At 42.8% G+C, this 15,182-nt stretch overlaps 2 protein-coding genes across 2 annotated transcripts; one reads left to right on the top strand and one right to left on the bottom strand.

Annotated features, from left to right (window-relative positions):
* The first annotated feature begins 4,463 nt into the window (after positions 1 to 4,463).
* pou5f3 (POU domain, class 5, transcription factor 3) lies at positions 4,464 to 8,067 on the top strand. The gene is made up of 5 exons (XM_068705490.1): positions 4,464 to 5,268; positions 5,405 to 5,516; positions 5,859 to 5,989; positions 6,290 to 6,454; positions 6,560 to 8,067. Exons 1-5 carry the CDS (start codon positions 4,516 to 4,518, stop codon positions 6,818 to 6,820), a joined length of 1,422 nt encoding a protein of 473 aa, XP_068561591.1. The 5' UTR covers positions 4,464 to 4,515; the 3' UTR covers positions 6,821 to 8,067.
* A 504-nt stretch (positions 8,068 to 8,571) lies between these two features.
* fut7 (fucosyltransferase 7 (alpha (1,3) fucosyltransferase)) lies at positions 8,572 to 12,740 on the bottom strand. The gene is made up of 3 exons (XM_068705491.1): positions 12,605 to 12,740; positions 11,356 to 11,447; positions 8,572 to 10,157 (listed from the first exon to the last, which is right to left on the bottom strand). The coding sequence occupies exons 2-3, from the start codon at positions 11,380 to 11,382 to the stop codon at positions 9,063 to 9,065; spliced, it is 1,122 nt and encodes a 373-aa protein (XP_068561592.1). The 5' UTR covers positions 11,383 to 11,447; positions 12,605 to 12,740; the 3' UTR covers positions 8,572 to 9,062.
* Between the last annotated feature and the right edge of the window lie 2,442 nt (positions 12,741 to 15,182).

Genomic DNA, 15,182 nt, shown 5'->3' on the forward strand with positions numbered 1-15,182 from the left:
TCCCAAACTTTCCAAAGATACCAAAATATCTCAGATTGAATTGAAAGACATGTTTTAAATGTTTCACTTGATGAAATAGTACTGCCATAAAAACACGACGGCTCTCAGTGTAATCTTCATATAGCTTCAGTGAAGAAGCTTTAAAAGAAGCTGATCCATAACAGGGTGTGATGGTGTCAGCGGTGTTGTAGTCAAGACCACCTGAACCCAGACCAAGAGACCAAGTCGTGACCGCGTATCAAGGCTGAGACGAGGCCAATGCTTTGAGGCGTCGGGACAGAGCCAGGACCGAGACCGGCCCATTGTGAGTCCCACACTGCACCAAACACTCCAGATAGAATGTGGACCGTGCAAACTACAGGACCTCTTATGAACTGACCACAGAAAACAGGTTCCTCTTCATTCACTAAGGATTCTGGAAGCAATGAAGCAACCCAAGGCTACAAGTTTGTTTTTTTGGTAAAACCAGTTGAACTTAAATATTACAAACCTCTAGACCACTTTAGTCAGCAATGCTGTAAACAAATATATATATATATGTTGTTTTTTTAAAAAATGTTTACAGATTCATTTAAATATACATTACATTTCTGAAAACAGCAACTCATGAGCATTTCCTGTTCAGATGAACTCTGCCAACACACACACACACACACACACACACACACACACACACACACACACACACACTTCACCTCTCAGTGTGACACGTTTGGTGTTGCCTCACTGCCTCAAGCTGTCTCTGACTCTACGTCTAGCTTGTGGTGATCCTGTTTTACCGTCAACTCACAAATGACTACACCCAGTGTGTGTGTGTGTGTGTGTGTGTGTGTGTGTGTGTGTGTGTGTGTGTGTGTGTGTGTGTGTGTGTGTGTGTGTGTGTGTGTGTGTGTGTGTGTGTGTGTGTGTGTGTGTGTGTGTGTGTGTGTGTGTGTGTGTGTGTTGGGGGCAGGGGCAAAGAGAAATCATACATGTACCTCCATGTGGGTTTAGTGTATGTGGTTGTGTGTGTGTGTGTGTGTGTGTGTGTGTGTGTGTGTGTGTGTGTGTGTTGAGGAGGGGATGGGTCAGTCTCCTGTCCCCATTGAGCCACATGCCAAGGGCCGTTAAAAGCCCTTTGTGCCTGTGGACAGTGGAAGGAAGGCAGCCATTGGCCCTCGGATAAAAACCTGGGTGGGCGGAGGGTCTGTGAAGATGGGCCATCAAAGGCAGGGCCGAAGAAAATCAAAAAGCCATCAGACTTGTTTGAGGGAGACGTTTGTGCTGCTCTACAGGATGGGCAGTATTTACATTCCAGGGTTATTACTTTATTAAATCAGTAACTTTTTAAGTCTTATGACTAAGTCTTATGTCCTTATTTATTTAATTAAACACATCCCAATAAAGCAATTCAATTACATTTTAGTCTAGATCGCAGTGTCATTATTCAGGAAGCTATTGAGACCTTACTTCAAGACGCCGGTGTTCACAGCATTTCTAATGAACGGAACTTCTCAGAAGTGCTTATCTAGTAAGCACTTCAGCCCTTAAAGGAAACTCACACAATCACCTCTTGAGATGACTCGTTTAGCTAGATGGATGTGTCATTTTTAGATGTGTTGAAAAACAAAACTACACATCCTCAAAGGAAAGACAGCGGTATGTGTCATAAAAAAAGAATGCTGCGAACACAGCAACATTTCCACAAAAAGCTGTAACCAGCTAAGAGATCAGTTCCTTACTGCTGGACCAACAGTCAGTCACATGACAGCAGCACCTCTGAGTCTGTTATCACACACACACACACACACACACACACACACACACACACACACACACACACACACACAGAGAGTATTGCTTTCCTTTAAATGCACACAGTTTATCGTGAAGGTGTGAAGAAGGAGACATTAAGATAAATGATTTTAAAGAGCAACAGACGGTCTGATTCTTTGGGCTCGGTTTGGTTACATCGCTCACGGTGGAGGTAGTTTTCGTCTCCAGTGGTGTGACTGGTCGAGGTGTGCAACACATTCACACTGCTGCTGCTGCTGCTGCATCCAGGCTTTCTTTTATCTGAAACTTTCTCCCTTTCTCTGTTTGACCGGACTTGCCCTGCGAGCAGATCTCCTATAGGTGTCTTGAAGAGGCCACTTAAAAAGAACTAAAGACAAGATCTGAGACATCTGGGGGGGTGGGGGGGGGGGGGGGGGGGGGGGTCAACTAAATACCCAGATACTCCCCTCACACATCTCCTCCTCACTGTACTGAGCTATTCAACACTAACCCCCCGCCCTCCCCTCCCTCTTTTGGACACCCTGAGAGCTCTGTGCTCTGCTGTCCCTTTCTCTCTGAAGCCCTGCCTGAAGTCTGCTATCTCTCTTGCTGTCTGTCTTTTGCATGACAATTATTCCCCCAAGTCCATGGCCCAGAACAATGCTTGTATAGTTGGGGTTTGATGTCTTTTAAGCCATTCCCCCTCAGGTCCCCTGGTCCTGGAGATATGTAACTGTGTCTCTGCGAGGACAGAGAGGGCGCTGACCGCCTGGTTATAGTGTGAGTTCATTTGTCAAGCTGGGAACAAGAGAGACACATTTGAGGTGTAACGCTATACTTCGAGGCTAGACTATTGTATTCTTCTGGTGTTGTTCCATTTCACAATTTTTTTGTGAAATAATGCATCTAGACCTCCTCTTGTTGATAATTAAACAGCACAATCTGATTGTTGAATCACATGTTTCACCAGTCAGGTATCACTTCATTTTAAGGGGCCAATGCATTTTTTTTTTAAAAGTCACATTGTTCTACAAGCTTCAAAATGAATGAATTTTGTACTCATTCGTAATCTGCACACAGCACCTTGGTCCTCAGACCAGTTTTGGACCTTTAGGCCATATCAGACAGAAAGTCAATATATATGGCCTCAATGGACCCCGGACCTGTAGACCAGGATGAAACTTCAGCCTGGTGTTTGTTTCAGAGCACGGGAGAGGGGGGAGGAGGGGGGGGGAGAAGGTGGGTGTGGGGCGGAATCTTGTTGAATCAAAGGGTTGAGACTTATTGTTCCAATCTGAAAAGGAGCTAATGGTCGACCATCGCAACTCGGGATCTGAAATCCACGGGGTGCCCCGGGGCCAGGTCGTACAATGGCACCCCCTCCCCTCCCTCCCCGCAGTGTGTCTTCCTGCCGCAATCTGCAGCCAACGACTCGCGCTGGGGGAGCGCATCTGTACCAGTACTCCGGCCATCCAGGCTTTTGAACGACCATCGATCAAGGGTGAATAGGAGAAGTTCACCTGAATGCTGTTGGTGGTTTTATGATTTAGGGCTCAGTTTTTTTTTTCCCCCATTCATAGTTTGGAACGAAATGCGGAATCAAAAGTAACTCAGTGTACCGCGTGTTACAGCTCGTGCATCCTCACATAGCGACTGCATGTAAATTATTCACCTCGACAGAGCAGAGCAGAGACATAACTTTTTAACTTCTTTCACAAATCGCACAAAGGCTCAGTGTGGCTCATCATGCAGTTCTCCCTGCTTATCGCATCCTTTCCAAACACGATACCAGAGGGCATTTCCACTGCATTTCGTCTGCCTTATGTGTCGCTTATGAGCTGCCCACACATTCTCAGACGCATGAATTAGTTTGTCTCATATCTGATTGTTTCAAAGTCAATCATTAATTTAATTTGTCTTCATCACAGATTACACTGCCAATGTATTTCATGTAGTTGAGATGTTAGTGATTAAAACAAACTCAGGTCTAAATGCCAGGGGTTTTAACATCAAAGCCATGTCCTTAAAGAGGAATAACTTAAACAAACCGAGCATTATAATTCATGTATGAGGTGAGCACGTTATAGTGTTACAACATGTATTTACAGGAGCAGCGACTCGTGCCTATTTAGCAATGTAAATATGTAGTTGTTTTTTTTAAAAGTTGACTCAACACTGTTGAATTATTGATATGTTTCTGTATAATGGTTAAGATAAGAAAATCACTTAAAAAGCAAAACGCATAGTTTGTCTGCAGCGAAATGGCTTTAAGTGTATGCGAAAACACGCCCACTACTTTGGGAAGAATCAAGGTCATTCACAAATTCACCATCAGCTGTGCGCAATTGTCTTCGCCAGCCAATGGGCGAAGAGATACGGCGATCTCCAATACCCGCAGCTGTGATTAGCAAAACCTGTGGAGCTGGGGCCCACAGAGGAACGTTTGAGCTTGAAGGTGAGGTGACTGGCGTTGGTGTTAAAGTCAGAACTTCATGGAGTAGGCGTATTGGTGGTTATGTTGCACCAAAACGGCAACTGCTCAGGTCTACATTTTTGCATAATATCCCACCCACCCATCCAAAAAACTGACTTTTCGTGGTGAGGTGCTGGGTTATTTTTGGAGAGCTTCTTCTCTCATCCCTCTTTGGTGTGTGGGTAAAAGTGTACCGGATGACCAGGTTTCGAATTAGTCGCTGCAAACTTTTTTAACGTTTGGTTTCGGACGCACGCTCGTTGACCGGTTCTCACGCATTTTGGAAGATGTCTGAAAGATCGCAGAGTCCGGAGTGCCAAATCAGGCCGTATGACTTCAGCCGGAGCAACCCTTGCAACCATGTTTTGGGTCATGAGAGTTCGGGCAGCCCTGCGTCATTCCAGCTTCCCCACGGCGTCCTGCCAGACCACGGCCTCTTCTACAACAAAGCCACTTATGGTGGCATCACACCAGCATCCGCGCAGACCTTTTTTTCTTTCCCACCCGTCACCAGCGATTACAGGGGATCCGATCTTCAGGCTGCAGAGTTTGGGCAACCCAAGCACTGGTATCCATTCGCTGCGCCCGATTACACCGGCCAGGTAACCGGCGTAACGGCAGCTACCCAGCCGACAAACCTGAGTCCCCCCATAGCTGAGACCCGGGAGCAAATCAAACTGCCCGAGATAAAGACTGAGAAGGACACCAGCAATGACTACTCCACGGAGATAAAGCTTCAACAGTACCCAACAGCGCCAGCCGCCATGTCCCATGGAGTCTTCTACTCTCCGGCCTGGAACCCGTCCTTCTGGCCCGGGATCACCCACATTACACCACCCGGTAGCAGTAATCAAAATCCCTCAACATCCTCTGCATCTTCACCGTCGATGTCCCCATCTCCTCCAAGCAACGGGCTTCCAGGGAACGCGTTTTTCAGCGTGAACACTAGCCAGACTGCTGCCGGGCCGCAGACGCAGAACCCGGCCTCCTCCACGCGGAGCAGCGGTTCCTCCAGCGGCGGGTGCAGCGACTCCGAGGAGGTAAGGACAGCCATTGAATCAGTGGTCCAATGATTGTGATTACCAACTCGAATCTCACAGACATAACTAAATGCCACCTAGTCTACAAATGTGCCACAACATTTTCATCGTAATGTTTTTAATGTTTCCTGTTCAGGAGAATCTTTCCACAGAAGAACTGGAGCAGTTCGCGAAGGAGCTGAAACACAAACGCATTACCTTGGGTTTCACTCAAGCTGATGTTGGCCTTGCCCTGGGTAACTTATATGGTGAGTTTATTTACCATATGGAGATATTGGTTTGTACTTTCTTTTTTTCTTTTAGAGTAGAGTTGTTAAAGTAGGTGATTTAAATAACAAAGGGTTACATTCAGACAATGCAAAGCTGAGAAATTGTCATGGCATTGCTGACGTCCAAATCTTCATGGTCTAGTTTGGTGTGTAGATCAGCTCTTAATTAGGACCAACATCACTAATGAAAGTAGCAACTGCTCTGCTATATAAGAGAACTAATTCCTGAAACGGATTAGGAGTCAGGCGTAGAATAACCTCAAATCATTGTTTGGGCTTTTACTGTGATATGTCATATTTGATGTGTGTATGTGCTCTCAGGTAAGATGTTCAGCCAGACGACCATTTGCCGCTTTGAGGCTCTGCAGCTAAGCTTTAAGAACATGTGCAAGCTGAAGCCCCTTCTTCAGAGATGGCTGAATGAGGCAGAGACTTCGGACAATCCCCAGGATGTAAGTCTGCTCCTCTAACATCTGCCGACTAGTTTACAAGACAACAGATGATCACCAAGCTCCATGGGATCATGGGTCTTTTCAGGCCTGGCTAACTTTCTGCTGGGAACTTTCTACTCTTGTGAAGTGTAAAATGCCACCTAGTGGCCACAATTAAGCTGTTTAGTGATCACAAGAAACTTTATTTGACCCATGACCTCAATATGTGACATGCATAAAATGGGACAGTATATACAATACTACTCATGAATGAGGCTGCATTCGACACGGCGTGACTAACATGTTTGTCTTATTCGTCAGATGTACAAGATTGAGAGAGTATTTGTCGACACCAGAAAGAGGAAGAGAAGGACCAGCCTGGAGGGAGCTGTGCGCTCCGCTCTGGAGTCTTACTTTATCAAGTGTCCCAAGCCCAACACCCAAGAAATCACACACATCTCAGATGACCTGGGTCTGGAGAGAGATGTAAGTAACTCTAAAAGAGATCCCATTTGCCTTTTTTCTTTTTCTTTTAAAGAAGTATGCGTCTAATTGGTCACATCTTTAAAAGACAAATGTCGTTCCTGGCAGGTTGTACGTGTGTGGTTCTGCAACCGAAGACAGAAAGGAAAGCGCCTGGCCTTGCCACTAGACGAGGAGTGCGACGGCCAGTACTACGAGCAGAGTCCTTCCCCGCTGAACATGGTCACCTCCCCCATCCCCAGTCAGGGCTACCCTGCTTCCAGCTACCACGGTGCCCCTCCTCCTACACTGTACATGCCCCCGCTTCATCGGCCTGACCTCCTGAAACAAGCCCTGCACCCCGGACTAGTTGGTCACCTGACTGGATAAACTCAGGTGCTCAAGTAGGCCGTAACCACAGATTGCCTTCCCACGCATCTCTGTCCAACCTTCAACTAAAGCTGAAGTCGAGCCTCTAAACCCCAGTAACCAGATCGACCGATCTTATCGGCAGATCGTGGGATGGAAGCATTCCAAGTGGGGAGGCTCTTCTACTGACCACGGCAGGGAAATGGATGAAAGTGGTTACTTGCTCCTATTTTGGTGGCGAAACTTGTCAAACTGCCATGAGCAACATCCTCTTTTACAATGACCTGCAACTCCAACAACTGCTTCAAACTAAGAGAAATTTAAACTGAATATGCCTTTTGCTTTCTTGGATGTGTAAGTTGTTCAACAGGCTTTTAATCGTTGCCGGTTTAGAACGGTGTCAAAGTGAGATTTGGTACAGATGTTAACTTGCTACAATGCATGGTCCAGTTGTTGGGTGAGAATGTGGTTGTAAATGCGAGCAGGGTTGAAGAGCCAGAGCATTCCTTCCACTTTTTTTCCAAATCCTGGGTAGGTTTTCTGTGGTGCAGGCGAGGAAAGATCTCGGTTATCAATGGAGTCGCGTGTCAGGGAATTTAAACCAAAATCTCCGTCGACAGTTTGGTCAATGTTTGTGCAATACTTTCTTTGTTTCATCTGAATAGAGCAGCTGCAGTATTTGTCTGATACGTCTCATTGAAATGGAAAATACAAATTCTCACATTTTTCTATAATTTTTGCACAAAGTTGCTTTTGTATTGTTGAATATTATATCTTTTTTTTTTTTTTTTTTTTTTTTTTAATTTCTTAAGAAAATGCCCCGCTTGTATACTGAACACAGATTTTGGCCTTACGGTTGTTGATTATCATCATTGTCTTTTAGCCAATACCTTTTTAGCATCATTTGAGTTGTGATGAGATTCTAAGTAATAATTTCAAAAGAGGTGATTAATGACTTGTTACTCACAAGTGTCTTAGCTGCTAATCTGCCATTTGCACACAATCAATATGTTCTCAATGTCTCAGATGAATTGTAGTGAGATTAGGTCTAATCTGACCCGGATCAATTATGCTGTCAAAATGTATTTCAATATCTGTTTTGTTTTTATTGTGAAGGGTTTTTATGTTTATGAAATGTTGAATAACACTCGATACTTGTGACATGTTTGTGTGCTTAGTGGAGTATTTCTCTTGTCTGGTCTTGTTTTAAGCTTCTTTATTTTACTTGGATGACTGTCATTTTTTTTAAGACATTAAGACATTAAATGTCATTTATTCACTCACTCCTCTTGACTATACCTCAACTGACTTAAGATGCCTGTGAATGTATGAGCAAGAACACACTTTAAGAGTTATCAAAACATTGAAACAATCCGTTTCTATCCGGAGTCATTTCAGTAGTCTAACCTCATGAATCATTTTAGTCATATTTACCAATGTGTGAGTGTGCAATCACTACTGTTAGACTGTCGTTTTTAATGTGATGCACTTTCTCAACAGATTGTAAATGGTCTAAATTATAATGTATTAATATTCTAGCCACACCGAGATGTTTTCAATCAAAACACCGTAACCATATATGCGTTTAGTAATCAAGGTAAACTGAGTGTTTAACTGTCCATGTCTTCAGACATAAGGACAAAGAAAGTATAGCCTTTTTTTTTTTTTTTTTAAGTCCAGCCCTTTTGTGCACTTGCAGTTTAATTAGCCTAGTCTTAAAATACAACATTTTAACTTTCAAACAATACAGAAGAAGAGTTTGAGGAACTGAATAGTGCTGACTGTCTTTAATCTCCACGAGACATCTTCACAGTCATTGCACACAATTGCAGAAAATACCGTTTTACATTTGATTGAGGAAGTTGAGCTTTGCGATCACAATTGGTATATGGTGTTTCCCGCAATAAAACTGAAGTATTTTATGTAAACCATTATTTTTACTGGCAAGGGAAGATGAACAGGACATCATAAAGTCATACATTTATTACATACAGTGCAGATGTAAAGTGACAAAGTGAATAAGCGAATTGCCCAAACAATTAGACTATTCTTTTAACTCTAGAGAGGTTTGTTATATAGCGCTAGGTATATCCGTACTATGGTTTAATTCACTTCATCGCTTAATATGAAGTCGTTCAAGCATGTTAGTTGTATGCATATAGTATGTACATATACATGTTTCCACAGTGTCCTTGGATGAGCTTTCCTAAATCTCAAGGATGCTAATTTGTCTATGTGCTAAGTGAGCCACATTGATGCAAGCTCAAGAGTTGTTGGCATTGGCCCAGGCCTCAAGGTTGGAGTAGACTTTCTCCTGAGGTAAACTGTTGTACTGTGTGCATATCTTACACAGTCTCTCCCTCCAGTCTGTGTACAGCTTCACTTTCCACTGATGTTTCCAGGCAAAATATTCGTTGTAGCGTTTCTTGTCCTCTGCGAGCTCTTGTAGATACTTTCCCAAGTCTTTAACTGACGCAAACTCATCGACATGGATGAAAGAATTAGGTGGAGCCACAGCTTTGTAGTCGTCTAATGACGGTCCCAGGACGACGGGCACCGCGCCGCCTTGGAAGGCATTCCTCCACAGCTTCTCTGTGATGTAATCTTTGGTGACCGAGTTCTCCATAGCCAAATAGAAGTAGCAGCGAGAGATTGTAGGTAAGAGGACATTAGAGGCGAGGGGTCTCTCTGTCCAGCGGCCGTAAACCGTTACAGGAACCGTGGCTTTGAGCTCTTTGTACAGTTCGCTTCTCCTGTGATGGCTCCTGAAGTTGCTGACCACCCAACAGACCAGTAAGCTCTTATTCAGAGGGACTTCTTTAACCAGATGTTCTTCAGCCTCCTTTGGTAGCACTTCGCCATAAGGTATTGAGATATCAGCATCTCTCCTGTAGGTGATGGTCATGTTGAAGATATTTGAATACTGCAACAAGCTTCCTTTGTAAACCGGGGCTTCCAGGGACATCCAGGCCCACCTCTGGCCCGGCGGCCGCGTGAGGTCAAGGGGCAGCTTCTGCTGTCCCTGTGCCAGCTCTACGTTGTGGAACACGACCACATCAGCTGAGGGGAACCAGGAGCGCTGGTCCACCAGTCTACAGCGAGGGATGCGATAGAGGTCCCAGCACACGTCACCCTTCAGGCTGTATGACGTTCTGAAGGGCCAGTGCCACAGCAGGATGGTGACCTTTCTACTGCTGTTCCCATCAGGGAAGGTGGTCGGATTTACGGCTCTCAGTGCCTGGAATCCTCTCGGCCATCCATTGAAAAGACACAGTGTTAAAACACAGAGGAAGGCGAGGAGGAGGCGCTTCTTTATTGAGCTGAGTACAGTCCTCTCATGCACCCCTCTTACACACCCCTGTCACAAAAGGAATTAAGAAATAGGATCATAAAGGAGCGATATGGTTTTGTGGCTTTACCTTTTGTTAAAGCAGATGTTAAATCGCCAGATCAGTGGTTTAGTTCATTACAAATCACATAACATCACATTCAATGATTTTGCAAAATGTTCTGCCATGTTTTAGAAATTTGGATGTACCTTTGTTACTGTTTCATGCATTCAGTTTCCATTTATTTCCATACGATAAAAAAACAACTTGCCAGTAGGTTAATGCAGCGCTGACTTTTTAAATCAATGTGTGAACGACCTGCTGGTGTTGAGGTTAAAGCACTGACAATGAACCACAATGTTCCCCATTTCAGTTATTCCCCAGCTCTCCCCCCATTTCCTGTCATCTCTATCCGATAAACCAGAAGCATAACTTCCCCCCCAAATTTGCTGATTGCTTTTCATTTTTCACATATGGAAATCAATGACAAATGCAGAATTTAACACATCTTCACAATACCAACAATTTAAGATACATTTCTGTCCAAAATCCATACAAACTATTTGTATCAAAGACAACATATTCAAGAAATGCTCTAATGTTGTTCTGAATAAACAGTATTGTAGAGTATTTTGCGACTAGTTAAAATAAATGTGTCACTAACCTCCTAATAAGAGGTCACGTTGGAATGAGGCTCTCCTGGGCCTCCTTAAATATAAGTAAATATGATGTTGTGCAAATTGTAGAGCTCTTAAAGCTCTCAATTAAAATGATCCTTTTATCTACTGTGAAAACAAACACTTTTCATTCTTCCTCTAACCTTTAGGATGAAAACAATTGAGCATTAGAGTCACCCCTGGATGGACGAATAGGCTTAATGAATGCATGAAAAGTAACTCCGGGGTCAGGAAAACATTGTATTTAATCAAATATTACATCAGGTTTTCATTCAAAATCCACTAGTTTACTACTGGAGGCCCACAGACAGTAACACAACACTTGCATGACCTGGCATAATAATGCATGTAAACAGGACAAATAGGCCACCATCTCAAAGGGAGATTGTCAGGGTGTGGCAGTCATGACTGTGTGAAGCAAATTTAGTGGAAATCAAACGATTTTCCTCAGGGTTACTGTATAAGCCATGCAGGTTTAGTCCCAGTCTGTGTGGACATCACGTCTGTCTCTAATTAACCAACACAAGTTATGATTGAAATGAGGACTCACCATCAGACACGTCCACTTAGAGCCCATGACGGTCTTCTGCTCAACCACGACTCAAGAGAAACCCGTGTATGATGGTGTGAGCTTCCTTTCTTCTATAAGGACAAAAAGAAAAAAAGCATTAGGATTGACAATGATGATGAAATACCATATTACTAATTCAATCGTTCAGTCATAGAAAAACTTCCCTCTTGTTCTAGTTGCTATACTGGTGAACAGTGCATTTCCTCTTTGAAATTTTAAGAAATAAGGGTTGAGCAAAAGATCACAGAAATTAAACAACACATTGCGTAAGAAGAGAAAACGGATATATCAAACTGAACAGTGTGCAGATAAGGACCAGATGAAGACTCATGCAGGACTTAAGAAACCCAAAAGACATATAGCTGTTGAGAGTATTATAAAACTAAAAGGTATATATATATATATATATATATATATATATATATATATATATATATATATATATATATATATATATATATATATATATATATATATATATATATATATATATATATATATATATATATTAGCAAACAAAAAAGCATTCTAAAAACAACATCAGAACACAGATTCTGTCCATAATTATATACAAATGTATTATTCAACCTGTTGAATCGATCACAAGTTGTTCTTAAAAAATCCTCCGTGGTTTTAGTCCCATAGATTTGGCATTTGTTGTATTATATTTATACATCAAGCATTTGAGAATGTAAAAGTAGACATTTCCATCTGACACCATAAAAAACCTGCAAAGTTAAAGTTTGTTTTATTCCCTTACTCTGAAGACTTAAAATGTTACCAACGAGAAGAAGAGATATATCATGTATTAAGAAAAGTTAGTTTCTAGAACATATTAGTCTAAAGACAGCTTTATGTACACACTGTCTTTGCAGAATAGCATAAGAATATCTGCCGGCAGAGGTTAGAGATTAAAACACGAGGGTCTCCAGATACGATGGGTTATTCTTACAATCAGCATTTTTTAAGTTAGCCTCTATAGTTGAGACTTCAAGACGATCTGTGAGCAGGATGTGGTGAAAGATGAACGATGGCAGTGGCACTGTTCGCCTCACTGGCAGCCGTTCAGCGTTCAGAAGCTGCAATGGGCACACCAACCCTGAATGTTATACTAGCTCACCTACAGTGAGCTAGTATACGTGTGTGAAAACAACACATTTTAGAAGTCAGACAACATTGACCAGAGTGGTTCAAAGTCAAAGAGAACCCCCGAGCTTCCTCCACTAACCTGATCAACGGATGAGCTGTCAGTCCACCAACCTCAGTCAATACTGATAAAATTTTTGGGTCACTACCGGTAGAAACATGATGCCGATCTTGCAGCGCTTACAAACCAAAAATGCAGTCTCTTCGGCAACTCTCTAAAATAAACTACTGATCACATCAGAAGGCTTTTGCACACATGTGTGCACTGACTGGAAAAGAGGAAGCATTAACAGAAAAAGATGTGGGTTACACCAGGGTGAGCCCACACCATGTGAGTCATCCGTGTAGCTATGGTGTGGGGAATAAAATGTATGTAGTGTGTCGTATTTATTGACCACACAAAATCACAGTTGCTGTTTTTTCAAGTTAGTACAATATTCATGTGCAGTGCAAACAATAAGTTGTAGCAAAGGCACTGCATGGGTAAATGCCCTATGTTTCTTTATGTGTTGATTGTGTTCATTTGATTCCTAGAAAGTTATACATTTGGTGTTAAGATTTAGTGAAAAAGGTGGACCCAAGCGCCCAACACAACTGGGACACAGATGACGTTTAACAGATTTTTTGAAAAGCACTCGGGTGATGCAAAAGATGAGCAAGGTGGACACAGGGCTGAGGAAGCAAAGCAGGAAGGGGGATGATACTGAGTCAGCCAGTATCAGTTAGAAATGTAAGACCACCGCTGTCACTGATGGAACAACTTATCAAGCACTTGGAGGAAAGCCAAGGTTGCTGTGCTGCAGGGCTGATGTGGTTTGGGGCAGGTGAAACAGCTTGGCAGCGATCAGGAAGCCCAGGGTCTGGGAGAGACAGACAGAGAGAGACAAACGGGGGGACAACTGTCTGTCAGGCCGGAGACTGTGAATGAAAGAGACAAATCAATGGAGCTGACACATCAGCCGCTGTCATCACATTCTCCAAAGTCTAAAATAAGTTAACTTGACAAGCGAGCAAGTGGTGAGCAGTTGCAAGTCGTTGGACTGCATTTGAGCATGCAGAGCAGGAGTCTCCCTCACAGGGGCGCTTTTTCGCTCGTGGATGCTGTTCATGTGAACGTATCATGTCTGTGTATGAGCTTGGGTTTTGAGACTAAATAAAGTGGGTCTGCTCCTTAGGAACATGGAAACTTTAGAAACTTTTGAAATTTCACTTTCAATAATTTCTTCTTGCTTTGCTTTTTCTTTGACTTTTATATCAGCAACAATGCTTTCAAACAGACTTTTAAACGGAGAAACCACGTTTCTGTTCTTTGGAGTTTGGTCCATGTTGAGTAAAAAGGAACGAGTGTGTTGATCACACACGGTGGTGTCGTTTGGACTACGCTGACTGTGACTTTCTCTCTATTACAGGATCGTCACAAGAGACTGATCCAATATCCTCAAGACGTGTGTAAGAAGGAACTTAGAACGGCCGCTTATCCAAACATCGTGCTTCAGGAATTCCTCAGCTGTCATTCCACGGAAGGTTTCGTGTGCTGGATTACCTTTGGTGCCAACATGTCACCTCTGATTTACATTGGTTGACTCTCTGATGACTCCAATGCGGTTAGCGACGAATGTCTGGGATCTCTTTGAAGTTTGTTACTATTTCAAGATAGAAGTGCTGATTTCATTGGTGGGTTTTGTAGTTCAGATCTGCACTCCACCTTTCTAGATTAATATGGAACACTAGACAGTTTACCTCTCGATGCTTCTTTTGTTTCGTTCCTCTCTACTTTTTAACAGGGACGATTAAGTGTAGAGGAGGATACCTTTCAGGGAGACCTCTAACATGGTGGTACTAAATAGGAAATTACTTTAATTGACTTTGTACAATCTGTGAGTCATAGGTGAATGCCATCACGCCCTCTTGATTTCCTCTCTGGTCCATCCTTGCCTACGTAATGACATATATGACATGACATACCTCCACCGATCTGTTTCTTTCTATTATGAGAGCTTTGTCTCGCTCCTCTCAGCTTGCTACATTGTTTCGCTTTATGTCAACTTGCTTGAGGGGTGTTTCTGCCTCCTCTCTCCAATCACTGAAACATGAGTGAACACCTGCTACATGAGAGCAGTTTCTGCCAGTCATGAATGCGGAACAACAACTAAAACTAGGCTGCGGGATGAAAGGAAAACACTATTGATAACTCAGATAGAGAAAGATAAAGACAAGTATTGTACTTCATGAAAGTGAATCTCTTTTCTTGTGGAACTTTAGAGATAGCATCCACAAACTTTAAAACGAGTCAGTTTCTCAATATCTTTCCGACGCAATAACAAACTGCCCAAAGTATGTGGATACATACTTTTGTGTACCTTTGTTTTGGGACTGCTTTTCATTGTTAAATCTTTAGTTCCAATTAAGAAAAATCTTAACATTTGATACAATATATATTTTTGAATATAAAACAATTCCAATTTTGTGTTAACAGTTCATGGAAAGGCCTGTTCCTGTTTCAACGTGACAATTCCCACATGCACAGAGCCAGGTCCATTAAGACATGTTTTCTTTTCACAGTTTTGTGTGGAAGAAAGTGACTGGCCTGCACAGAGCACAGAACTCAGCCCCATCCAACGCCTCATCTTCTATGGCTTTATTCTCATTTGTCTTTTGGA

The sequence above is a fragment of the Cebidichthys violaceus genome, unplaced genomic scaffold, assembly GCF_023349555.1.
Source record: "Cebidichthys violaceus isolate CVI_PGR_0920_01 unplaced genomic scaffold, fCebVio1.0.p SCAF_12, whole genome shotgun sequence".
Lineage (NCBI taxonomy): Eukaryota > Metazoa > Chordata > Actinopteri > Perciformes > Stichaeidae > Cebidichthys > Cebidichthys violaceus.

Excerpts from the sequence above, each read along its gene's own strand:
- pou5f3 (XM_068705490.1), top strand. The coding sequence starts at position 4,516 with ATGTCTGAAAGATCGCAGAGTCCGGAGTGCCAAATCAGGCCGTATGAC. Across the intron at positions 5,269-5,404 it reads GGTGCAGCGACTCCGAGGAG|GAGAATCTTTCCACAGAAGA; the intron begins GTAAGGACAGCC and ends TTTCCTGTTCAG. Across the intron at positions 6,455-6,559 it reads ACCTGGGTCTGGAGAGAGAT|GTTGTACGTGTGTGGTTCTG; the intron begins GTAAGTAACTCT and ends CGTTCCTGGCAG.
- fut7 (XM_068705491.1), bottom strand. The coding sequence starts at position 11,382 with ATGGGCTCTAAGTGGACGTGTCTGATG. Across the intron at positions 10,158-11,355 it reads CTAAGTGGACGTGTCTGATG|GGGTGTGTAAGAGGGGTGCA; the intron begins GTGAGTCCTCAT and ends CTTTTGTGACAG.